The 27,478-nt window shown below is 39.5% G+C and overlaps 1 protein-coding gene across 3 annotated transcripts; it reads right to left on the bottom strand.

Annotated features, from left to right (window-relative positions):
* Nucleotides 1-42: 42 nt before the first annotated feature.
* si:dkey-181m9.8 lies at nt 43-26,377 on the bottom strand. 3 transcript variants are annotated; one of them, XM_036555943.1, is made up of 21 exons: nt 26,174-26,377; nt 23,858-23,948; nt 22,486-22,551; nt 22,232-22,398; nt 20,933-21,099; nt 19,785-19,858; nt 19,473-19,619; nt 18,358-18,462; nt 16,918-17,151; nt 15,335-15,426; nt 15,065-15,253; nt 12,346-12,528; nt 10,726-10,824; nt 10,374-10,463; nt 9,981-10,095; nt 7,865-7,983; nt 5,827-5,940; nt 5,671-5,737; nt 3,839-3,932; nt 2,951-3,119; nt 43-2,404 (listed from the first exon to the last, which is right to left on the bottom strand). In XM_036555943.1, the coding sequence occupies exons 1-21, from the start codon at nt 26,216-26,218 to the stop codon at nt 2,222-2,224; spliced, it is 2,610 nt and encodes an 869-aa protein (XP_036411836.1). In that variant the 5' UTR covers nt 26,219-26,377; the 3' UTR covers nt 43-2,221. The 3 variants fall into 3 exon arrangements, 2 of the variants coding, with proteins under 2 accessions (XP_036411836.1, XP_036411837.1); XR_005005913.1 differs by lacking the exons at nt 43-2,404; nt 2,951-3,119; nt 3,839-3,932; nt 5,671-5,737 and adding an exon at nt 6,774-7,048 and having other exon boundaries at nt 5,838-5,940; XM_036555944.1 differs by lacking the exons at nt 43-2,404; nt 2,951-3,119; nt 3,839-3,932; nt 5,671-5,737; nt 5,827-5,940 and adding an exon at nt 6,672-7,048.
* Between the last annotated feature and the right edge of the window lie 1,101 nt (nt 26,378-27,478).

Below are 27,478 nucleotides of genomic sequence, written 5' to 3'. Positions count from 1 at the left end.
TTATTTGTTATTGTGAAGAATTTTGAAAATTCAAACAGGGACACAGTAAAAAAAATAAACCTTTTATTTTCACAGTTATTCACAAAGTTAAAGATAAAATATTAATAGTGTTGGCATAATGTCTTCACTGCAGCACTCATTTTTTTAAACACCCACTACTCAGTTGACATCAAAAAGTGCATTCCTGTGCTCAATAAACTGCATTCATGCACATTAACAATTTACAAGTTAAAACACAGTTATTCTCTAAAAAACTCTCACAATATGAAACATCTGCAGGGCTGGAATCAGACTCTAACAAATTGAGAGTTATTTTAATATGGTAAGTGCTTTACTGTAGTTTTAAGGGCTAAAGCAGAGTTAGTGCACCTGGTTGAGTTTATACAGCATGATTCAGATCATTGCTCTGCAACCCAGATCAGGGAATTTCACTCTGTCCTTATTAACATATTAAAATAGCACTGAAGAGAGAACACAGCCAGGTCAGTAAGTATTAGGACAATAACAATTATAGCTGGTTTGGCTTTGTCCTGTTGGATTTGAAACTGAACAGTGACTGTGAGGATAATGGACAGAATGTCAGCTTTAATTTGAGGGTACGAACATCCATATTGGGTCAACTGTCATCCAGTTTTAGCAAATAAAAAGTTATTAGACAGTTGGTTGCTCAGATGTTTCTCGTCCACTTGTGATCTGTCACATTATTAGATCATGCATTACATTTATTCACTTTATAGAGTTAGTGGCAGTCAGTGGCAGTAAAGCAGGACATCATGAGGTTTCAAATAGAATCATCACGCCTGTATTTAAACAATTTCTGAAATGTCCAGCAGAAAACAAGCTCTCCTGTTGGTTAGGACTTCAGGAGCTGAACATTAGCTTGACTACCAGAATATAAAGAAACTGACAGTGGAATCAACCAATCAGATTTTGATTTATATTGGTTGTGGCAAGAACGACATCACTCTAGGCATTCAGGAAGTTTTACATAAGTCACTGCTGGGAAGACGAGCTGTGGTCTAACCAGGTTTCAGTCAGTTGTTAAGAAAGGAAACTGCAGAAGTTCTATGCTTCACTGAAAGTGTCACTGTAAAACTGCTACATACAAGGTAAAACAGATAAAATATGTCTGATAAAAACTTCAAGTAAAACAAGAAATGTCTTTTAGCTCCAATTGTCCATGCTTACTTGAATGGCCAAAATACAGGATGATTAAAAAAAGATTCATCCAATTTCAAAGCGCTATTTTTTTACAGCCGTGAGGCGCCTAGGAACCAATCACATACCAACGTAAAAGTTTCTGACTGTCACCAGAAGATGGCTCCCTTCAGTCTGCGAGGAGATGTGACCCCTGAGCAGAAAGCGTTTTGCGTTCTCCACTTCAATAAGAGTGTATCCAGCATAACTGTGCAATGTGATTTTTGTCGGCAGTGAAGCTCCAACAGTTCAGAGTGTTCGTCGTTGGTTCCACAACACTGGGTGATCTCCGAAATCACACTAAAAGAGCTCAATCCAGTATGGGATGAATTTGACTATGGCGTTGATGTTGTCTGTACAGCTGGAGGAGGTTCATATTGAGCACTTGTAAAATGGCATAAACTTTATCCTCACTTAAACCGTTTACAATTTACTGCATTGTTCGGTATCGATTTACAAGTGAAATAAATCATTTTGAAATCGGATTAATCTTTTTGAATCACCCTGTATATTCATGTGAATTGCCATTGGTTCAGTGCAAACAAATGGAAAATAGAATTCCATAAGGGCTCCAGCAGAAATTATTATTGTAGAGCTGTTTTTTTTTTTTTTGATATTTGATATATTTATGGCTTGAACTGAAAAGCTAGCTTTAATATTCACGGTTCATCAGTGGGTATTTATGTACAAAACATACATTCACCAAATACAGACATAAATGCCTTACAGTAAAGCTGACATTCTGCACTTTATCCTGATGGTCATTGTTTAATGTCAAACCCAATGTGCTGGACTATTAAGCCAAAAGAACAAAAATATGTCATGGTGCAAATACTTACAGACTGTACTGCACATAACATGGGTAAGCAGTGAAGGTTACTGCTCCAGCTTGATCAGGTGTGTTACTCTTCAGCTGCAACAAAACCTCAGACCTACTCATGGTTTGTGAGTAAGACAGGACCTAGTTGGTGCTGGCCGCACTGGCAGGGTGGGTGTATTTGGTGCGTGTGATGAAGGTCCGGTCTTAGTCGTTCAGCAGCAGCAGCAGCTGGGAGTCCTCGGGTACAGATCTGCTTGGGTTCAGCACAGAGTACCATGGTGCGCCAGCAGCCGGGGGGGAGGAGGGAGAGGGGGACGGTGTTGGAGGAGCCAGGGGTTTTAGTCCTGGAGCAGCAGCACGAGACAAACCAACCCTTTCCATCAGGATCTGAAGAGAGAACACCCATGTCAGTTGAATGAGAACACAGCAGAAAGGACACAATGGTTTGTGATTGTTGTTTCCAATAATACAAAAGGACTTTGGTTTCAAATACATGCACAATATGATTCTAATAATGATGCTCTTATCTAACAACAAGTAATTTTAGAAGAAGCTCTTAAGAATTTGGAATTTTAGATGTATTTACAATAATGACATCCCCTATAAAAATTGGTGATCAAATCTCAAGGCACACAAAAGAAATTACTGTCAGCCACCTGCGATCCCATAGTAATGGTCTTGTAACACCTTAGCAACCACCTGGAATAACACAGAAATGGCCTAGCAACACCTTCACAAACACTGATAACCAATGTAACTTGGTCATGTTCTTAAAAAAACTGACATATTAATGAAAACTTCGTCAAATACCTTCTGATGTCCAGTTATGTTTACAGCATCTCAGGCAACAACAATTATTAATAATACTTATATTAATAATGTCAGCCTCCCTCTACACTGACAGACTTAACGGTGACTCCATGGCTGTCTAACCTGCCGTAGGCGCTCATTGTACAGCCTTTCTGATTCGTGAGGCTGTTTGTCCGGGATGGGAACCTTCCACCGGTCCAGTTCTGCCCGCAGTTCTGACTCGTCAAACAGCACCACAGGATCCAGTCCATTCTGGTTGATCAGCTCCACCAGACACTCCTTGTAATGCAGGCTTCAACATAAAAACAGAAGGCAGATTATTCAAGGTGATTAATGGAGGTCCTGCAACCGCAGCCCTGGTCACTGTGCAGGTTAGTGTTCACCTTGCTCTAATGCACTTAATGGTTTAGGCCATTCAATAGTTAATGCAGGGGAAACATTAAACGGTCATGGTTGATAAATATGACAGAATGTGTTTCAAGAAATCATCATCTTTTTAAAGTAATTCCTAATTTTAATCAGAAAGGAGGCTGATATCCACTTTGAAAAGCTGGTTTGTGCCAGATACAGTACTGAGCAAGTCAGAGACAGTGCTTAATTTATTTAATTTCCAGTCAAAATGGCCATTAGGTACAAGACATTCATTTTTCAGGAGATATTTCTGTGGAGATTAGAAAAAAATGAAAAATGCAAGACTTGGTAGACACCAAAACTGTCCCCATCAGATAAACAGCACTTAAAGATTTCATCTTTGAGAGAGAGGAAAATCAAGCTCCACTTTTGCTTCAGCTCTAAAAAAACTCCACAAACATTTCTGTCCATCCTTCCACTGTGAGAGGATAAATCTTTCAAATTTCTTTAAAGAACTGAAAGCAAGTTTCCTAAAAAGACTGGAAGCTGTAATAAAGGCAAAGGAAGGACAAACTAAATGCACACTAAAAATATTTAGTTGTTGAGGCTTTTGTGTAAATCGGGGGCAGCAGCGGCATAAAAAGTGAAAGTGCGACATACGTGCAGTAACCATTATATTCTTTGAACGCCACACGTCCACAGGCCTCTTCTCTCATGCTGCCCGTCTCTTTGAGTTCCAACACAGTACACACACCTAAAACAGACACAATCGGGACTCAGTGCACTTTCAAACCGAAAATCAAACAAACAATGAAGTGGCAATGCAAAGATCACAGAAATTACAGCATTTATGCTACATTCGGGGAATTATAATCCCACTTACATCTGCATATGCATTTGTAATTTTTTTGTACGTGTGTAAATACATCTGTTCCTCCAAACTGATGTCATAGCAGCATAGGAACACCATAGCAAACAAGTAGCAGCTACCAGAGATACAACACTTAAGAATACTTAGCAGCCACTTTGGATATCACAGCAAGAGCCTAGTACCACCCTAGCAACCACTGGGATACCACAGCAATGGCCTAGCAACACCTTGGCAACCGCTTGGACGAACATAGCAACAGCGTAGCAACACATAAGCAAGCACCTGGATATCATAACAAAAGCCTTGCCCACACCTTGGAATTACTATATAGACTCAATTAAATTTGTAATTTTTTGTAAAATTTGTAAATACATCTGTTCCACCCAACTGATGCCATAGCAGCATAGCAACACCATAGCAACCACCTAGCAACCAAGTAGCAACCACCAGAGATAAACACATAAGAATACCTAGGGGCCACTTTGGATACCACAGCAATACCTTAGCAACCACCTGGGATACCCCAGCAACGGCCTAGCAAACCTTAGCAACCACTTGGGATAACACAGCAACGGCCTAGCAACACCTTAGCAACCACTTGGGCTAACACAGCAACAGTGCAGCAACACATAAGCAAGCACCTGGATATCATAACAACAGCCTAGCAACACCTTAGCAACCACCTAACAACTACCAAGAAACACCCAAATATCAAGCTGGAGTACCACAGAAACCAAAGGTAACTACCTGGAATTACTATATAGACCTAATTAAATTTGTAATTTTTTGTAAATGTGTAAATACATCTGTTCCACCCAACTGATGCCATAGCAGCATAGCAACACCATAGCAACCACCTAGCAACCAAGTAGCAACCACCAGAGATAGACACATAAGAATACCTAGAGGCCACTTTGGATACCACAGCAACAACCTAGCAACACCTTAGCAACCACCTGGGATACCACTGCAATGGCCTAGCAACATCTTAGCAACCACTTGGAAGACCATAGTAACAGCCTAGCAACACATAAGCAAGCACCTGGATATCATAACAACAGCCTAGCAACACCTTAGCAACCACCTAACAACCACCAAGCAACGCCCAAATATCAAGCTGGAATACCATAGAAACCAAAGGTGACTCAATTAAGTTATCAAAAACAGTCATCAGGTGTCTCCAACTGCTTTAACGTTTAAGCTTTATTAGCTGTCGAGCTAACTTAATTACACTTAGTGTCTGAGTCAGGTTTGAGTTTGCACTTCTGACTTTTTTCCTGTTCGTTTCAATGTTTAAAAATGACAAAAGCATGAAAAAAAAAAATCCAAAGACTGTTTCTTCTTTCTACAAAAAAAGACTGTATATACAATAACTTCATCAAATTCAAATCAGAATAAAATATCACCTCTTCTACGTACAAACACAAATCTGGTATTAACTGAACATTTTAATCTGCGCTTTTTACAGAAATGCTTTTTTTTTGAATGTCCTGTGACTAAGAAATATTTTGTATAAAACTGTTCTAAAATGCCATAGCAGCATAGGAACACCACAGCAACCACTGTTCTAAAATCTCTGACTGTGGTTTCACACACAAAATACTCTCAATCTTTTAAATACCTCTCTGAGAGCTCCCCGCAGAGCCGTCCCTCTGTCTGAATATGAGTGGATGCGCAACTCCATGGTGCTGAAAATGAAAATTCGAGGTTATTAAGCCTGTGAAACAGACAGGAGGACATCTAAACAGAGAGGCTCAGTGAAAGCACAACTACCCACCTGCAGCAGATTGCGCAATCTGGCCACACTCCAGTCTCTGAGGTGGTACAGACAGTCCCTGGGGTGGTGGGCATGTAACCCCTTAGCGCTGCATTCAGCTGAGAAATCACACGTCTAAACAGACACCACAGATAAAGAACTGCTTAATTAGTGTTGTACTTGATCTTACTAAAGCATATTTTATTAGTTAACATGTTAATAGTTATATTAACAGAATAAATTATTCATTTTAAAAGCATTTTCCTAGTTTGACCCTTCAAACCATCTGTAGTAGTACAGGCTGAAACCAGCTGCGGTGCGCTGCATGACGCTATGAATCCATGACTGTAGCTCTCTCGAATACGGCTTTTAAGTGATTTTTAAAGCGATACTTTCAGCACCTTCTGCAGACTAGGCTGGACAGTGCTCGCAGGAGATCTAAGGATAAATCAACGAGCAGAAAACTAACAAAAGCAATAGCAAAGTGGAAAACTCCAGTTCCTCTCAGGAGTCTCCGCTGTAACTGGAATCCATGAGTTGTACGAACGAGAGCGAGAGGCTACAGTCGTGGAGGAGTTGGAACCACTGACGTTTTATATTAAATACACAGACTGGTCACTTCATTAAGTACACCTCCTCGTTTCTACACTTATTGTCCATTTTAATAGCTCCACTGATCTTATTGGTGCACTTTGTAGTTCTACAATTACAGACTGTAGTCCATCTGTTTCTCTGCATACTTTGTTAGCCCCCTTTTACCCTGTTCTTCAAAGGTCAGGAACCCCACAGCACCACCACAGAGCAGATATTATTTGTGTGGTGGGTCATTCTCAGCACTGCAGTGACACTGACGTGGTGGTGGTGTGTTAGTGTGTGTTGCGCTGCTGCGAGTGGATCAGACACAGCAGTGCTGCTGGAGTTTTTAAACACTGTGTCCACTCACTGTCCACTCTATTAGACACTCCTACCTTGCTGGTCCACTAACTTGCTGCATAGTTGCACACATAGGTGTGTTGGTCAGCCTCTATTTCTTCAGCAACAGTTACAGGACGCTGCCCACAGGACGATGTTGGCTCGATATTTCTGATTGGAGGACTATTCTCAGTCCAGCAGTGACACTGAGGTGTTTAAAACCTGTGTCTGATCCACTCCGACCAGCAGAACACAAACACGCCACCACATCAGTGTCACTGCAGTGCTGAGAATGATCACCACCCAAACAATACCTGCCCTGTGGGGGGTCCTGACCATGAGGAACAACATAAAAAGAGGTTATAAGAAATCATGCACAGGAACAGATTGTAATTGTAGAACAACAAAGTACATCTATTTGGTAAGTGGACACTGAAGTGTACTTGTGAAGTGGCTGGTGGATGTATATGGTATCATTACTGTCAGAACAAAATGTGACATCTCCAAAATGCACAGCATCAGTATTTACACTGGTTGGAACATGCAGCCACTGTTACTCTCACTGGAAAGTTCTGCTGAAAATTGAAACTATGTTAACTCTATAGAAATCATAAGATTTTCATGATCAGTTTCAGGTTCATGTGAACTGCATGGCTTTTTTTTATTTTAAATTTTAGCAAATAAGACAAATGCAATAAATAAATATATGCGATTAATTCATTCAATAATTTGACAGGCCAAGATTATATTAGAATTTAATTTTAATGAATTATAGGAGCAAGGCCTAGAAATCTGCACCTCCTGGTGGCTGTGAATGTTACAAGTAACATTCAATCTGTTCATGTGGTCGTAGGGCAGAGGTTTGGATGCCCCTCGTTGAATGACGTTTGGAGGAAGTTCATACCTCCTCCCTCCTCTTTTTTTCCAATACGCTAAATTCAGCAAATGAATAGACACTGTGCACTAAAATTGGCAGTAAAATGTCATATTTATGCGTGTTCCTTGTAGAGATTGTGTAAACTTATTTTCAATTAAAAAAATAAAAAAATCTACAAAAATGTACTTCTGCAATGACCAGTAGATTTAAAACGTTTAGGTTTGACTGTAGGTACAGCATTGAGAGAGAGAGGAGAGTGTTAAGACTCACAGAGCCGTTTCTGAAAGGTCGACTGCAGCCTCCACAGAACTCGTGCTGGCACTGAGTGCATTTAAAATGTAAACAACCACCTTTAGACAGAAAGAACCGGAACTTGCATTTTGGGCAATCTGTAAAAAAAAAAAACACAAAAATATTTTTAAATTCACAATGTTGATAATGGAAAAGACACATTAAAATGTTACGGAAGAACCACAGCAGAAGTATGCATTAAAAAGAACAGTTAGAAAAGTTAGTCTATTTAAATTAAGGGCAGGTGATGAGACAAAATCATCAACAAGAAAACATCAACTGATGTGAGACTCTTTGTGTGAAGAATTCCAACCAGAGTGCACTATGACTACTGTAAGGCACAGAGGTGGAAACATCAAAGTCTCTGGCTGTTTTTCTTATAACTGCGATGGTGAGTTTGTGTTCGCTGATGGGATCATGACCTCAGAACTGTATAGAGGTATTCGGTGAACAACCTTGCAAAAGTCTGCAAAAAAAACGTTCAAATGACAGCGTTCTGAACGAATTTTGAAAGAATACGTTGCCAAAAAAAAAGTTAGTCTTGGAATGGTCTGTTTAAAATAATTGCCACTTGTTTTTGATATTTTGAACTTAATACATTTTAAAATATGGCACATATATGGAGAAGTACTCAGGATAAGCGCACTATGACATACTGTTGTGTGCAAACGTTTAGACACCCTTGGCCAAATGACATTTTGAAATTGGAAGCACTTTTTAATTTTTTATAGCCTCTCCATGCTTCATAGGCAAATAGCTTCATTTATTTATATGCCGACCGGCGACCTGTCCAGGGTGTATCCTGCCTTCCGCCCAATGACAGCTGGGATAGGCTCCAGCGCCCCACCGCGACCCAGAAGGATAAGCGGTTTAGATGATGTATGTATGTATGTATGTATTTATATGCTCAGCCAGATGCTTGGAGGAGCCCATGCTTGCTGAGTGATATCAAGGTTTGAAGAGTCAGAGAAATTAGCTGACAATTCCTAATAATCATTTTCCTAACAAGCCAATTGAGTTAATTCAGTTCTAATAAAAACTTTGCAACCCAAAAGGTGTCCAAACTTTTGCACAAGTCATGACAACTGTTGTATCTTTATTTTTTAAGTTAATATGTTAATCAAATTTAAAGTAACTGTGCATTTACATCTGTAGAAAAAATCTTAATTTTTTTAAACTGTTTGCTGGAGAGGTTGTGATCATTTCTTTTCACTGCAATAATCAACAAAAATGTCAAAATATTTTCATGTTGCCCACCTCTAACTTACTGTTACAGGACGGCAGGGAGGCGGACCAAGTGCAAAGATGAGAAAGGATGTTCAATAAATTTATTGAGGCAATGTAATGTGAATTTGGCACGTTGGGGCTGAGGTGCCCCAGGGCCAGGTACTGATTGGCGGCCCGTGGAGTTAACGCTGCGCCACCGGGAAGCACAGGTGACAATGGGTAAAACACCTCAAGGGACAGGAAATAAAAAGGTGGAGAAAAGGGCAAACAAAGGAAATGCTGACCGCAGCGTGTTCAAACAAAGGCTGAACTAGACACTTGAAATAAAAGATGAGAAAACAAAAGACACTTCCACTGTAATTATGAGGGGAAGGCAGACTTAATGTTTCACTTGTTTGATCTTAGTGGAGCAAACACCTTTTGTATGGCTTGAAGCAGTTAGTGAGTAGTTTTGGGGCAATTACTCTCTTGTTTTTTCTTTTCTTTTTGTTTTTCTTTTCTTTTCTTTTTCTTTAAATACCCACCTAGGCTGTGTACTGTACTGGTCACCCCTCTACAAAGGTGTGACAAAGGGCTGCTGTTTGCCACAGCCTTAAGTACAGGAGTCCACAGGTGTGTCAGGTTGGGCCTAATCAGCCCGAGGGCTTCTGGGAATTGGAGTTCCCTGAAGTTACAGCACTTTGACACTGTTGGCCTCTGCTGGCGGCGCAGGCTGGGTACCTTGCTGCCGTCGCCCTCCGCTGGCGGCTGGTGGTGCAGGCTGGGCACCTTGCCACCGCCGGCAGCCAGCAGAGGGCTGGACCCTTACACTTACATACCGCAAATAACCTGGGTTATTATCATGGGGGTTTAGTAGCTAGTATCAGACCTATTTTGTTCCTGCTGAGAAGAAGCTCCAGTCGCGAGTTCTGATATTCAGGGCTGTTGAGCAGCTGCCACTCTCTGAACTTCTCACAAGAAAGTCCTTCATGTTGAGGAGCCCACTGCAACACAGGCATTCAGTAATGAATGAAGATGTCCAAATGAAAGAGAATAGAAAAACAGCACCTTAAGCATGATCAAAAAAGGCCTGGTGAGGCTAAAAATGAACAAAAACAAGAAGTTCACAAATGCATTATGCTACTTCATAACTTTCATAACTACTTTCATCCATCATTAACAAAACAACTCGCGCGATCAGTGGAACGGGTCCTTTTATGATGTAACTGCAAATTAGCACGCTGAACATGCAGCGTTGGCCTCTTGCAGAAGCTGTACTTACAGGATTCTTGCAATTAAAGCATGTGCTCTTTCCACAACTGGGACAATCCATCCTCAGTCTGTCAGCCTCGTGGAGGAGCCCAAAAGAACACTGCCAAAGAGGGAGAGAGAGAGAGAGTGAGAGAGACAGAGAGAGGGAGACAGAGAAAGAGAGAGAGATTTACATTCACCTAAAAATGCTAATGTTGCTAATAGCGAATGATAATCACTAGAGGGCAGCTAGCATAAACGTAAATGTGATCGTGCTGACTGGTCTCCACAAACTTTAAGTAAAATCTAAGTCATGTTAAAATACAAAACATGTAAGGTTCTTAGTGTAGGTGTACGGGAATCTGAGGAAGAGAAGTGCTTACGTGAGCACACCAGCGGAAGTTTGGCATCTCCTGCAGAGCCTGGTCCCTCAGCTTCCTTTGAAACAGCTCGTGGGTCTGGGGGTCCAGATAATGCCTGATCTGTGAGCAATAGAAGCACAACTGAGCTTGAAGAAGGATGCAGAAAGATCAGCTACACCGGGGGTCAGCAACCCAAACGTTAAAAAAGGGCTATTTTGGCCTTTTAGCAAAAATCAAACCAGCTTGGGAGCCACAACATTTTATGTCTATTTTACCATCTTGTCTGTAAAGTATGTGCTAATGTACTAGTATAGGCTAAAAATATAAACAAAAACACAGACTTATTTTGCTCTGCTTTAAGCTTTAGCTCAACTATAGCTGCTTTTCTCCCATCTCTGGCAGGAAACTTTACCTTGAAAGTGGATAGTCTTTCATAAAATGTCTCTCAACTTTTTACGAAATTTTCCTGTTCCACCTTAAATGATGCCTGAGGTGCTGCACCATTTAAGGTGGAACGGGAACAAGAAGCTGGTGAGCGAAAAGCTCACAACTTTTCAGTGTTTGACAGTTTCTCATTGCAGATTAAACGTATCAAGAAACCAGCTGAGTGGTTGCGTTTACAAACGCAAAAAAAATCCATTTGCCTCCTAATTGTTAAACCTGTGTTGAATGATCTGCAGAGCTTTATTTTACTGCAAAGGAGGATGATTTTATTTTTACTTTATTTTATTTTTTTTATTTTTCAAAAAATCTAATTCTGCTCCAGAACCACATGTGGACCCCTGGGCATTGAAAATGTAATTGTCTACATCAGGGGTCATCAGGTCCAGCCACAGTGCATTCAACAATAAATTAAGCATATTTTATACAGTGATAGAAAACATGATAGCACACTGAACACGCAGATTCAACACGCTGACACTAAGCTGACCCGTGTACGATAAAATTCTGTCCGAAACTGACTCATCACAAACCAAGGGGGTAACATCTGAAGGACAGCGCTGCTTACCATGTAGTGAAAATACCAGGGATCACTAGAGTGGGGATGAACAAAATATAAAACAATATAAAATAATATTCTCTAATAAAATCACCAGCTGTTCAAAAATAAGTTTACCCACTTTAATGAATATCTTTGCCAAATGATGCTTTTGAACCGCATCGCACATTCTTTATAGTCCGGAAGAACTTTCCATACTGCTTTGCTTCACCTGTTTAAAAATAAAGCTCTATTTCTGCACATAGAGCACGTTACATAGAACATCCTGAACATAAAAATACGTTTGGCCAAACAAATTAAACATTCTTTTGGCTGCACTAAACAACTTTCCTGAATCGACTCACTGTTTATGTCCTGTTTTCTCATGACTTTAGCGAACCACATTAAAAACGATTTAAGTAGCGAAGAATAAAGTAAGAAGAAAATCTCAAGCATTAAGCGGGGAGGATAAAATCTGTTAAAAGTGGGAGGTGGTCTGTGTGATCCAGAATGTGAAATCTGACACATATTTGCCCCAACAGCAGTTGACTACCATCAGGTTTGGACAAATATTTGAAGCTCTATTCAAGACCAAAAATGATGACCCCTGGTATAAAACATTCAGTGACCTCCAGGTACTCTGCAGAGTCTGGCCTGCACACCTGCGTGTCCAATAGACTGAAGTACTCCATGGACTCCTCCCTGCGTCCTGCCCCGCGCACATCAGGCTGGTTACACAGTGGACAAACCGCATGGACAATGCTCTTCTCTTTAATAACGGATGAGAAGTAGGCCTTGAAGCAGCTTTCACAGAATGTACATGAGCAGTGTGTCATGGTGATCATCTGAGAAAAGAAGAAAAAACAGGAGTTTCACTTTAATTTGAATTGATCAGTTAAGTGATTCAATTTATGTCTGACGCGAAAACTGACAAAAATGGTGCTTCGAGAGTTCTTTAGTAAAGAAAATGGTCCTATATAGAACTATGATCACTCAAAGAACCCTTTGCATGATTAAAGGGTTCTTTGCATCATGAAACAGTTCTTCAGTTTGATGGAAAATGCGCATGAATGTGCTATAGACGGTTCTATATAGCACACAAAAGGGTTCCTCTATTGTTACAAGCTTGATATTGTAACAACTAAAGAACGTTTTTGGGTGCTATATAGAACCATTTGCAAAAAGGTTCCATATAGAACCATCTACAACTTATACATGGCACATTCTCTATCAGTCATTTATGCTTATAGGCATGCTCCTTGAGTGCTAATGGTTCTATACAGAACCATTTTCTTTACTAAAGAACCCCTGAAGCACCATCTTTTTTAAGAGTGTAGCATTTAAAAGGCTAATACATTAAAGTAAGAACTACTCACTTAATTTTAGCACATGATAATTATAATATCAGGATTATAACGTATAACTAAGTGAATTGGGTCTCGTTTCAGTCCTAGAGAATCCAAGTGCTGTGCTGTGTTGTGTTTTTTTTGATATAGTACAACTGATTCAACTCATGGGTGGCAGCAGTAGAAGTAAATACATCAGTATTACCTAGAGATAAGATCTGATAATGGTTTAGCTATTTTTTGTCCTGATGCGGCAATGCACCTGTGCCTTGGATTAACAGAAGGTTTTAAGTTAAAAAATGTTTTTTTTTATTATCCTAAATGTAAAAAAAGACGTTTGGTTTCTGAAGTTTGCTTCTTTAGTTTCGCACTAAAGCTATAAGGCTAATGTTGCCAACATGTACTGAAATCAGCATTCTGAAACTGCATTCCTAAATCATGACACACTTATCTCAAACCACTTAAGCAGTTTCATATAGACTTGCCTACGTGGTTTGAGACACTGTATGTATTTATACTGTATATAAATGACCAAACATATATTGCATACCTAAAATCAAAAGTAACAGCCATCTTAAAGTCTGAATTATGAATGAATGAATAAAAACAAATAAACATAAATAAACGTTGTACGCGATTAATCGTTCAATAAATGTCAATCTAACACACACACATTTTCTAAGCGGCTTATCCTCTTGTATCACAGGGGTTCTGGAGCCTATCCCAGCCCTCATGGGGTGGAATGCAGGGAACACCCTAGACAGTCTGCCAGTCCATCACAGGGCAGACACACAGACATACACATTCACTAACAGAAGCTAAAGACTTATATATATATATATACACACACACACAAACACACACACACACACACACACACACACACACATATATATCAAATGTACACAATTTTTTTGCTTACCCCAGACATTGTTGATCAAATGTTGCTTCTGTTTTTAGCGCGGGAGCTATGAGGCTAACTTTAAACAATTAACAATATTGCACGCTTCCGCCCTATGCTCAACAAAACACTGATGCCAAAATGCTGGTAAAATTCCTGCATTTATTAAAAGTTAATTGATGATAAATTGAACATATTAATTGTTATTGTCATTATTATTATTATTGTTATTAACGTTGCTAACCAACACTAGAAGTCAATAGTCTCCCAAATACTTTCTGTGAATGAATCTTAAAAACTTCTCTCAACCTGCCAAACTGTATCCAGGTCTTCAGTCAAGGTTGCACAGCCTTGTTGTTGTAATTTAGAACATAGAGATCATAGTATGACACTGTGAGCTATAAAACAAAACTTCACCATATAGCCAAACGCTTAGACAATGGCGTTGTGCCGACCTCTGCCTCCCCCCCAGAATCCAACTCCCCTTCACGTCACATCAGGTATATGAACACTAGATTAGAGCAGAAAATTCTGCGTATTCATTTTTAAACATATATATTCAATTTGAACATTCATGATTAACAGTTATTTATAAAAAGTGACAACAGAAATCACAAACATAATCTGTAACGTCCATTTAGCTGCGTGTCATGCGTGCATGTGTAGACCAGTCCAGTTATGTAGCCGAACACCACAAACCAGTTGCGGTGTTTGGCTACATAATGAAGTTTTGTTCATTTTTACAGCTTAGGGTAAGTCACACTGCGCTCTAAACCACATCAGCAAGTCTGTGGAACCTTTATTTTGCATGGGTTGAAAAAAGTTTTGAAGTTGTTCTTAAGGAAAAGATTTGACTGACTATTGACTTGTTGTTTGTTAGCAACATCAGCCTTTGTAGTTCCTAATCTAAAGAAGCAAAATCTGGGCCGAACATGTCTTGGCTCATAGACTACATCTGGGATAAGTGAAAAACGATGTAAATTACATTATTTGATGAACTATTCCTTTAACATTGAAAAAAAAAACAAAACAGTTTCAGATCAGGTGATCTAAAGCAGGTGAAACAGTAAACCCCCCAGATGACTGAGAACAACCCTGTGAACTTTGAGAAGAAAGGGCTCAGTGTTATCTAACCTTACTGAAGGACATCTGTTCCTGGCAGATGGGGCAGTCATGAGAGAGGTATTTGAGTGCGGACGGGAGGTCTCGGCACGCCTGCACCGCTTCCAGCACGTCGGTAGGGCTGAAACTGCAGCCTTCCAGGCTCAGGATGCTCCTGAACATCTCGGCTTTCTCTCCCCCAATGCCTTCCGGGACTGGTACCTGGCGGCGGAGGCCGCTAAGTTAGAGGAAAAATCTGGAGGAAAGTGTCTGAGTGTGTCAGCTCGTTTGCAGTCTACTTACCTGAGAACCCTGAAACTTTTTCAGCTGGATGAGAATTTGCTGTTCGTCCACCGTGATGACCCGTCTTGGTTCTTTTAGGACATGCTCTGCATCTGGATCAAACACTCACACAAATTAGATCATTAGATAGCAGCATGACAGCATTTAATCAAAAAACAACCCACATATCTGAAAGAATCTTAGGCCTTGTCCACACTTATCCAGCTCACACAACACAGGCATTTTATGTTACTTAAAACTTTCTGAAAATGCTCTCTAAGGTGGAGATTTCTGTGTTTTCATCATAGTGTTAATTTGCACGTGGTTCATGTTGTTTTTGTTTAACAAACATGCAGAACTCTTGGTAAATGTGACTGACAACTAGGTTGTTTCAGTATATTCTGCAACAAACAGCTTGAAAACATGTTTATAACTCAAATTGCTTTGCTTATGGGCACCAGAACCTACTGCCCACGGTTCTTTTAGATGGAGTGTCTATTCAACTGCAAATACTAAAAGTCTCTCAATGATTCTAAAGATATGTGATCAATAACCAAAATCACATTTAAAAAACTCTACTGGACTTATGATATCTGGAAGAACTCCACTTGTCCGCCTGATCAGGACTGCGTGGGCATTACAGCGACAGTGATATAGCCATGAAAACATAAGCCCCATCACAGCATGAGGTATTTATTTTTATTACTTTTTAAGCTTTTATTTTCTGGCGGTGATATACTTTAAAAATCAAAATAGAAGATCTCTTCAGCTCTGCACTCAATGTGTTGTGCAATGCATCTGTTCACAATATTGTTCCTGAGGCATTTGACATTAAATTTTATGAGGCATGATCACAAGCTGACATGAGTTGTTTGTGCGCTCTGTTGTGGACAGAGACATTTTCAAAAATAATGTTGCTGTGGACATTTTTTAAAAACAGAAAAAAAAAAAATCACACGTGGACGCGTCCTTAGTTAACCTTTAAAGAACATTAAAGTCTGTGCTTATAATCTACTTCAGGATTTGATAGAGGTGGAAAAAAGCTTCAAACCACTGTGACGCATTTGTTCCAACTGCGTCAATAACAATAATAAAAAAATAAATAAATATAATAATACTAATTATAATAATGACAATAATAATAATTTGTTATTTTCTGAACTATTTTCAAACATAAAACTACAAAAAAAAATGTATTGTTTACTTGTTTATTTTACTACTATGTAAATAGTTCCTTCAATCACATCTACATCAATCTACATCCAGTGTATTTTTAATAATTGTGAATTTCAATCAAATTGCTGAACCAGAGGGTCGTAAGTGACAAAAAAGACACATATCAAATGTATAATTATCACTCATTATATCTAATGCCAAAACATTTTTTTCATTAAAATATGACCACAGCTTTGACGTTAAAGATCAAAATTAAACAGAGACCGCTAAAATTTTGCTCTCTTATAAAATTTGTCTGACGTCACTTACACTCCTCTGGTATTTAATATGTACTGATACTATGAATGGTTTCCTAAAGAATCATAATGTAATCAGAAAGGCCAGAGATTTATGCCCCTGCTATTTCCGTCATTCATCTCCTCAAATACCTTTGTAGTGTCTGAAGGTAATCACGGCCTGATCTGGCAGGGCAAAAGGGTATGTCACCGCCACAACCTCCCCTCCACCATTCTGCTTCCTTTGGAAGTAAATAGTGAGCTTATTCTTCATCCTGTTAGGAGAGACTCCCGTGGGGAGGCGGCTGACCAACACCCTATGCCGATTATCCAACAACCCTGGCTGGGCAAAGCGACTGTCATCACATCTCCAGGCACGTGGGATATCTTTAAGGGGACGAGTACAGAGAAGTTCTTATTCGTTCACAATTTATGCAGCAATATGTGTATTTAGTATCATTTTATCTTCTAATTCTAGGGATACACACAACATGAAATGAGGCTACCAAAATGTAGGTTACCAAATGTAATGATTACTATTAAAGCTACATATGCTCTGCGGTAACATTGTGGCAAGTACACAAATATTTGCCAAATTACTTTCTCAAATGGGCAAAGTAGGTGTTGCTTTTGAATAACAATAATAACATTAAAACTTGCTTGTATATCAACACACATACTTGCAAATTTAAAAAAAGTTGATGCCTGCCACACATAAACGGGGCATGTTCACCACTGCGCTATATCAGCTTTCCTTTAACAACACCTGATAATAGTTTGGGGGCTAAAGACATTAATTGATCCAGCTTTAAAAGCGGAATTTTTGCCATTTGAGTGTTGCACAAGTCTTACGGGGGCCTCATATTTTATGCTTCATAATGCACCACGCATTTTCAACAGGAAACAGGTCTGGACTGCAGGCAGGCCAGTTTAGCACCTGCATTCTCTGCATTCTTTAAAACTTTACGCTGGTAACAACCTGGATTGTGCTTTTCTTCTTTGGCCCAGTTCATTATTACCACAAACTATTTGAAAGGTGGACTCATCAGATGACAGTACACACTTCCTCTGTGCATCAGTCCATTTTAGAGGAGCTTGAGGCCAAAGAAGTTGGGGGCGTTTCTGGACATTGTTTGTAATTTTAATAACAAAATCTTGTAATAACAAGAACATAGATCACAAGAACTATATTCACAAAGCACAAGATAGGCCCAGAGGATTCTTCACAATAAATATAATACAGAGTCAATAGTCACTATTAGATACCAATAGTAGCAAAGTTAAGTCTCTAGGCTTTGGTGACATATGGCTACTGCTGTGTATTGTACAGTCTGTTCAAGTCTTTTCTCCAGTCTATTCTTTTTAACATTTCATTGCATAAAAGTGTTGCAGACATCCATTTAGGATATATTTGCAAAAAACTATGATCTTGATAAGGTAAAACACCGTATATCTGTTTTTTCTGTGCTGTTTTATTTAACCGCAGGTCAAAGTGGATTTACATATCACCACTTTCTGCTTGTATTTGCATTTTACTTACTGTACCAACTGTGTTGGAATCAAAGCGTGTAGTTTCAAGAGACTGTTCCTTACCGTTGTCTTTCTGGTCAAGCTGATAAATGTTGACAACCCTTTCCAGCTGAAGGCTTTTAAACAGGTTGTCGATGTCATCTGGATTGGAGACATTTGTGTTCGGAGCTAGAAAAGGCAAAACAACGATCTTGCAAAGCACAGAGATACACCGTTTGCTGTGCACACCACAGATAAAAAAAACAAAGAAAACTAAATCAGAACCTTAGGCCCTGCTGAAAAACAATAAAATGTTCTATAATTAGGTTCTGACATACTTTAAATTAATTTAAACGGCCCATATCCTACTTTTTTCCCTGTATTTTATTTGAGCTTTGCTCTACTTGGAAGGCCACTTTCAGAAAGCAGTCCAGCCTGAAACACTCCTCATAATTTCAAAGTGAATGGGGAGGGCTAAACTGCTGTAGGTTGAATAGGTTGACATATATAAATGTGTTGCTTTTTTGGTGACATCACAAAAACAGTGGATTCAAAACAAGGTGTTTTTGCCATTTAGTTTCCATATATAGAGTTCAAGTGAGGAAAATGTGTTCTTTCATAATGTGGATCATTTAAAGTATCTAGTATCTATAAACAGATACAAACTTTGACACTGTATTCTGTCAGTGTGTCCCATTTCAGGGGCTGCGTCCTTCGGAGGCTGCATTTGAAGGCCGACTGCATCACAGCCGCACGACTTGGCTGTCCCATTTCGAAGTCTCCTTCATATGCAGCTGAGAAATGTGTCCTTCTTTTCCACGGCAACAAAGGATCCATCGGGTGCATCCTTCGCCAGCCGACACTGAGTTCACTTTTAAATATAAGTATTTGGTTTAAACTGAGGCGAATGGCTAACGATACAAATCTCATCAGTAGCCGGCGGGGAAGCATCTCCAGCTCTAATAAATGAAAAAAATAAACAACTAAAATCAAAGTTTCTGGCTTCATCTTTAAAGATCTTAAAATAACATGACAAGAGCGGGGTTTCGTGGGAACAGCAGTGCCGCCGTAGGGAAGACCGTCTCATTTCGGTTCAGCCTTTGCGGGTCTAAGCAGCCTCCGAAGGACACGCCTTCGTAGACCACGTATATTTCACTCTGGTCTCCATAAAACCTAAAAAAAAAAACACGAAGCTTTACCAGTGGCGCTGGTGATGAATGGGTTTGTTGGAGGGTTGTCCTGGACATCAGACGTGCCAAATGTAATTCCAAAGTCCAGCAACTCCTGTGTGTAGGATCGCTTTACACCGCTCCCTTCTCCTGCGCCCCTTGCACTTTTGGGCAGAGCTGAGGAACATTACAGTGAGTGAGAAATTGAAAACGAAAGCACTGTGAAGCTGGTAACCATGTAAGGCTCAAGGAATGTGCAGAGCACTTTAGCAGTGATGATTTAAAAGGAACAAGGAAACTATTCCATATAAAACAGGCACTGGATAGTGAGTGAGAGCTTACTGTTGCTGGTAGACTGGGTCATTGATGATGAGGACATTTCAGGATGAGAGGACTTCCTCTGCACTGAGTTAGTGCTGGTGTTAGGCCAAACAAAAAAACAAAGAAATAATCTTACTAGACTATACTTCATTTGGCATTTTTAATTTTTCTATTTTATATTTTTATTAGGTCTGTGATATATTAATGGCACTACCTTTAAACTATATTAATGAATTTATTTAGACAGACTTAATAATCTGTAGCATAATCTGTAGTAGTACAGGCTGAAGCACAGCTGCAGAGTGCGCCATGTTGCTATGATAGAATCTGCGATTGTAGTGCTCTCATTCAAATACAGCCTTTAAATGTCTTTTAAAGTAATGCATTTAGCACCTTCAGTGGACTGAACTTTCAGTGATCACGGGAGACCTATGGAAAAGTCAAAAAGTAGCAAACTAACAAAAGCAACCGCAAAATGGGAAGATCCAGTTCCTCTCCAGGGCCTCCACTGTAAGAATCTGCATGGTGTGTGAACAAGAGTGCGGGGGAACAATAATGGAGGAGCTGAACCACTGACTGTACATGGAGCATACTACCCAATTAGTTCAGACTGTGGTCCCACAGTTATAAAAAATAACTTTTCAAAAACAGTATTCTTTGAACCTTAGATATTTACAAAGATTACGTTATCATCTATTTCAATGCAAGACAGTAAAAAAGTAAAAAAAAAAAATGTCCCTAATCAATAAACTTAAACTTGTGAAAATATCGCATTTTTTTGTATTACTTAACTTTTTTGGTTTTTTAGATCTTTTTGATTTCATTTAAAGTTGAAAGATTTAGATTTATTATGAGCTTGGTTTTTAAATAAAAACAAAACAAAATAGTTTTTATGTTACCAGCGAAACAGAGTTTTACCTGATGGGCGGAGCCTTATTTTAGCCAAGGACTCAAAATAATCATTAAACAGAATATAATCTGTAAAGTCATTATAGTTGCAGGTTTATTATTACAATAATATTTTTCAGATGTGGCCCTACATGCTTTTTTTTGTTCATTTCAACATATTTAATCTCCAAAAAACAGAATATCGTGATGCATATTGTGTGTAGTAAAAATGTCTTGCAGCATTGTGATATAATATTTTTGCTGTATCGACCAGCCCCTACCTGCCGTGAGCTGAAGTAGGTTTGGGACCATCCTGCCATTCCACAGGTGGATGTTCTTTGCCAGGAGGTAGTTTGGCAGCTCTAACTGGATAAGTGGCGAAAAGGGGTGTTTCCCGTTGAAATGCCGAAACCATCTCCTCCAAGACAATGGATAGGTTGGACCAACCCTGGCAAACATGCAGAGATGGAACTGATGTGCTCATCTAAATCATAGAAACTCCTTTTTCATGTCAGTTTATTTTAGTGTACTTTACTTTGGCTCAGGTATATTTGCAAGGAAAGAAATCTAATTTTAACCTAGTTATATTTGTAATTGGCCACACCTCTCATTCAGCAGCTTTATCATTTTATTTTAAATCAGGAATGCATCAAAAAGAAAAGAACAGCACTCCTTCCTTAGGATGATTAACAAGCACACAAAAGTTCTAAGTACTAAGAAGGTCTACTGCAGTTCTATAAGTTCAGTACTCCACCAATACAGGGTGATTCAAAAAGATTCATCCGATTTCAAAGCGCCATATTTTTACAACCGTGAGGCGTCTAGGAACCAATCACATAGCAACTGAAAGAGGAGGTCATAGAGTTTCTGACTGTTGGCATGGAAGTGAACCTCCAACAGCTCAGCTCAGCACTAGATGATCTCCGAAATCGCATTGAAAGAGCCGTGAGTACAGCAACACCTGACATGCTCGATCGAGTATGGGATGAATTTGACTATGGCGTTGATGTTGTCCGTACAGCTGGAGGAGGCCAAATTGAGCAACTGTGAAATTACATAATGAACTTTATCCTCATTTAAACCATTTACAATTTACTGCATTGTTCTGTAATGATTTACAAGTGAAATAAATCATTTTGAAATCGAATTTATCTTTCTAAATCACCCTGTATTTTCTAAATCTTTGCATAATTCAGTTGGTGGAGAGACACATGCAGGATGTTATAAGCCAAAGATTTTTTTGCGATTATTTTACCATCAGAAGTCACTTGTAGTTTAAATAGTGGATTTGAATAGTACATAAAATGGATATATTTGTGTTGTAGACATCGCCATCCAGTTCCTATCACCACCACTATAAAGAAAGTTGTAAGGTAAGCTTCTCTGCAATTAACTGTTTCACATCAAACCCCTCTGAATGACTTTGTTTACATCTCAACAACTGAATTATGCAGAAATGTAAAAAAAAATTGGTGGAGTTTTTTTTCTTTTCCTACTTTTGTACTTATACTCCAGCTGTTCTTTGAGAATTCATTAGGCATTAGTCATTATTTCATTATTTCACTGAATGGCTGACTCACAGTCTTCCAGTTGCTGAGGCAGTGAAGAAGAACATGGCCTTTGGCATCCACACTGCTGCTCCTGCTGTTAATCACCATGGAGGGGGCAGGGCAGACGTAGCACCGTGGAGGGTTCTGAGGGTGGGTCTCGTGGATCCAGATGCACACTGGGATGTTGTATTTGTTACCTTGGAAACCAATAATATCACATTTCCTGAGCTGTGTCACATATGGTGTTGGAGAAACGTGCTGTTTCTTGTGGGCACTGTAATTACCTTCATACGCAATAGGGACGGTGCCACGCAAATGGACCAGCTTCTTTCTGTCATTGTTCGGATAATCTGTAGAGGCAAAAAGATCCCAACGTTACAACATTAGGACTGCAAGTATTAGCTACTATTGGACGATACATACAGGTGCACTGGTATTGGTGTCACACAACAATACTGATTTTGTTTCAGAGATATTGGTTGATACTAGGCATTACATCCATGATAACTGTATAAAAAACTGTTACAGTCTAATTAAAACAAGTAGATTAAGACATTCTTTTGGCAGCGCCCATCATTCTAGTAATATTAGCGTCAAAGTAAACGAAATGTCATTACCGAAAAAAATAAATATTTTCTTCGAGAGTCAAACAGGTCCCTGACATTAATCTACACACATATCTCTCCTGAAATACAGTCATTTGTGTAAGCAAAATGCTTTCTTTATTTACAGTTACCTTAGATTACCAAATTTTGGTTTTGAGGTGGCCAATAGCTGGGGTCTCTATGGTCATACGAGACATAAGGTCATTTGGACAGATTGCAATACACTACAGCAAGCGTATGGCTACTCTTTAGCTGCACCATAACAGAAGAAACTGCTTGCTGTACATGTAGAACTGAATGATGACAGAGCTGTACAAGGCACAGTGAGTAATCAGCAGAAGGCATAATTGCTAGATTAATCATTAAATTGAAAAATAGTGGGATGAAAAATCAATTGCTAGTTGCAACCAAAAATCAGACATTCAAAATATTAAACACATTATTAAAACCACTTATGCTCTTAGGTATATTTTGGTTTTTCCATCTGAATTTAAATGCCCAATTCGTAAGACAAATTACTCAGTACCTGCATGAAATGACTGTAATGTAAAAGCTCCCGTCAAATTAACAGAAAATGTGTTTTATGATCATACACATAATGTTATATGCTTACAATTTACTGCTGAAAGCCAAAAATCTTAGACGCTCTTTGTATTTTTTTATAAAAGTAATTTTTACAGAGCAGATCACTGAAGAGACGCCATCTGAGACCCAGTTTCTAGCTCAGAATTGTGGAAAAATGGGTCGACTTTCAGTAGGAAAAAAAATTGCAAGTTCGGCTTCTTTTATAATAAAGTTTTAAAATTACATTACCCATCTATTTGACTGGAAAGAAGACAGTTACAGCTCTCATATGACACCCACCTTTTGAATGCAGCTCATAAAATATGAAAGTTATGAAGTAAAGAATATGACAGTGCGTTTTGGAACCACCGGTGGTCCCGAGGAATTAAAGAGGTTAAATAGTCCTTCTTTAAAATGCTGTGCTGGAAGCTGGAGGAAGAAACGGAGGAAAGAACAACTACACAAAAGCCATAAAATCCAAACTTACAGTAATAGTCCACATGCAGCTGCAGATCTGGAAAAGCTGATGTGACCTCCCTGACATCAGCCAGAACTTCCGCTGGGAAGCAATAGTTACACTGTTGACAAAGACTAACATCATGAGAAAACTTGAAAAAAAAACAAGCAGACAAGCAAGCAAACAAGTTACAAAGCCGCAAAACCGGTCGCTTCCTGGGTGAAACCACCCTGATCAGCCTCAGACGCTTTCTGTGACAGCTTGATCAGACTGTGACATGGGCCTGTGCTTGACGAAGAAAAGAAATTGCTTTCAGTTTTCTCTGCAGACTGCGCCAATGGGAGGTTCAAAGTTCTGCTCGTCCGTCACATTTTAGTGAGATTTTAGTCACAGCTAAGAAAGCTTTAAAAGTGGTACTTACATTAAAAAGTGACGGTTTGTGTACATAATGTCCACATGAATTATATATATTGCATCAATAAAAACACTGCAAGTAAACAGAGAGACAGTCTCTTGCTGGAATATATATTTTTGTGGAAATGATCTACACATTGGTATCAAGCCACACCACAAACTACTATTTCCTGAAAAACTTTAGATGTTACATGTCCAAATGTTTGTAGAAGTCTGCTCATCCAGCTTTCTTCTGAAATTAAGGGTATTTACTGTGAGTTGGCCAAGGCTTTATACTAGATGTTGAAACATTGCTGTGAGAAGTTGATTGCATTCTGCCCCAAGAGCATTAGTGAGGTTAGGTACTGATGTTGGATTATATCTGGATCACAAAAGTCACTACAACTCATCCCAAAGGTACTCAAAGGTGCTCCATCACTCCAGAGAACACGTTTCAGCATTCTCAACCTGATAAATAACAGCAATTTTAAGACATTCATATCGCTGTTGCCGGGAGAAAACCTCGTATCTCCATTTTTGTCATTTTTCAGTTTTTGACATAATTTGAATACCTGTTGTCCTTTACATAGTAAGTAAATTTCATGATGAAAGAAAAGACCCGAAATGACTTGGAAAAAGTTCTGGTTCCACTGACTTACATTAAAAGTGAAGTAGGTTTTTTCCTTCTCCTGTAAAATTACCATTTTGGAGATATGAGGTTTTCTTCCAACAACAGCGATATGTGTTTATTAAAAGTGTACTCGGGCCTAAAACTAACATTTAATCTTATCTGTCATGTTACGTAACATTGTGCAGCATAGACACTGCATCCTTCAGCCTCATCACTTTGAGAGAATTCACAATTGTTGGATTTGCATCCATTAGCGTCTCCTCACTACATTACCCGGCATGCATTACGGACATCATAAAATCATTTGGAAACCTTCCCCACAGTGATAAAACAAAAAATCCACCGATGTGGAGGCTAATAAAGGCAGACGTGGTTTTCTTAACGTTATCTGCCTTCCTTCTACATTAGCCAACGAGCTGGGGGGGACAAATCTAACAGCCTGCTCCTTCGAATATTTACGGGACCCCTAAAGTGCCATTTTGCGTTCCCTCGCAGACGTTTTGCAGTACTTTGAAAAATCCACTGCATTTGCTTTTGCAAAGGAATACTAAATTATCGCGAGGGAATACAATGATCTACTTCTGTCATTACTTTTTTTTTAACCACGGCCCCTTAGAGGCTCCCACCTTCAAAATGCATCATCAGAGGAGGCTTTTCCAATTTTTAACCAGAAAATCGCCCTCTTAAGACTATTGTGCCACTTCTGTTCGAGGCGAGCAGGCATGTTTACGACAGATCTAGCCATTTTACTTTTTAAATTTTGGCCAGGGTGCCCCTTTAAGACCACATAGGACCTTCATTCACACAGAGAGATATCAAGCATTGGATGAGGAGCTTCGCCGTCTCAAATGGAGACATCGCCAACTAGTTAAGCTATTAGTATTCCTGTCAGACGGTTAAACACACAACAAGCCTCAGCCTCTCAGGCTAGTTACCAGTTTCTGTTCTGAATAGCAAATTATTTACGAGGCCAAAGCTGGCTTACTATTCCCCAGCTTCTAATTTGAATTTCCCTGTTCCACCTTAAATGTTGCCTTAAGCGCCAGAATGTAACTGCTGCACCACTTAAGGTGGAACGGGACAATTCGAACAAGGACCTGGCGGATAGGAATCCAACTTCAGCCTCGTCAGTCAGCTATTTGACAGCCAAACCGTTTGTTTTACAGCTAGCCTTGCCCTCCAAAACCACTGCTTGTCTGTCTAGCAAGTCGTCCTATTCTGGAGCCATCAAGCTAAGCTGCTACAACCTTGTGAACCAAACTAGCTAGCCGGGTTAGCCGCTTAGCTAAGCCAGCTAACGTAAACATTACGCGAAAACCCACCTCCGCTAGTGTTTTATACTCCAAATCAGATGTCACTCGCGACATAACAGTGGCTGATATTGTCCTCGAACCCCTTCGGAAAACAAGCTGACAGCGTGCTAGTGTGCTGTTTGCCGTCAAGTGCAAAAGGAGAGTAGTTTCATGTCCACAAGTTCTGTCATAGCTCAAAGTTTACATGCCACAGAGAGAGTTTCGGTTTTCTTTCGGCCGTCGTCGTTATTAGCCGTGCTTGCGTCAGTGTGTGAGATCTACAAATCATACACATGGCTAACTCAGTACTGCGGGTTAGGGACGTATGATTACAAGATCATCGAAACTGCGTGGTTGCCAGAGAAACCGGGGTTACCGTGTCGAAACGTCCTACTGTAGCCCGTATTTATAGGTAGTGCTCCACTTAGAACTTTAGATAGGATATTTGGATAGCCTAAACCACCGCATCAGAGAATGCTACCAGCAGCAAAACTACAGGTAGGATATTTTGAGAGCATACATCTCTTTATTAGAACATGTTACGAACATTGAAATAATTATTAGGATATTTTGTCAGCCTAAATCACCTAATCAGGGGATTAGTAGTAATATAGCTAAAGAGTCTCTACTGACCTAACATAAAAAAAACAAGAAAACGTTTCAAACCCCTGCTACAAAAACCAGCATAGACCACAAATTTATACAGAGATTTTGAAAAAATCGGTGGAATTCCCCTTTAACTTAAATTGCTTCTGGCCAGCAAAATTAGCATACATTGTGTTTTGGATGTTGATTTGCCAGTCAGCAGCAATGTAAGTAAAGTAAGTAAAGTTTATTTATATAGCGCTTTTTACAACAGGTGTTGTCACAAAGCAGCTTTACAAGGAAATGAGCATTACAAAAAGAAGTCCGGGTCCGAGCCCCCATGAGCAAGCCAGTGGCGACAGTGGCAAGGAAAAACTCCCTAAGAGAAACAGGAAGAAACCTTGAGAGGAACCAGGACTCAGAAGGGGAACCCATCCTCCTCTGGTCGACACCGGATAGTAAACATTGTTAGTATAAAGTATTATAGTACAAAAACAGGGTAAAACGTGAAGGAAACAATTAATCTGAATAGTTCAGTTCATGCAGCAGAAGCAGCAGCATCAGTGGGGTCAGGTTGTGAGGGTGAGGTTTGCACGGTGAGCAGTGGCACCCGATCAAGGCAGCAGAGGCAGCAGCATCAGCAGCAGGATGGGCAGCTGTTCAACTCGGCAAAAGAATGAGAGGAAAAACACAGTCAATGGGTGATTGATTAATTTGAATTAGTTTGAATGATTGATTGGTTCAAGTGAA

This window comes from Colossoma macropomum, unplaced genomic scaffold, assembly GCF_904425465.1.
Source record: "Colossoma macropomum unplaced genomic scaffold, Colossoma_macropomum, whole genome shotgun sequence".
Taxonomy (NCBI): Eukaryota; Metazoa; Chordata; class Actinopteri; order Characiformes; family Serrasalmidae; genus Colossoma; species Colossoma macropomum.
This window is presented reverse-complemented; position numbering and strand designations above follow the sequence as displayed.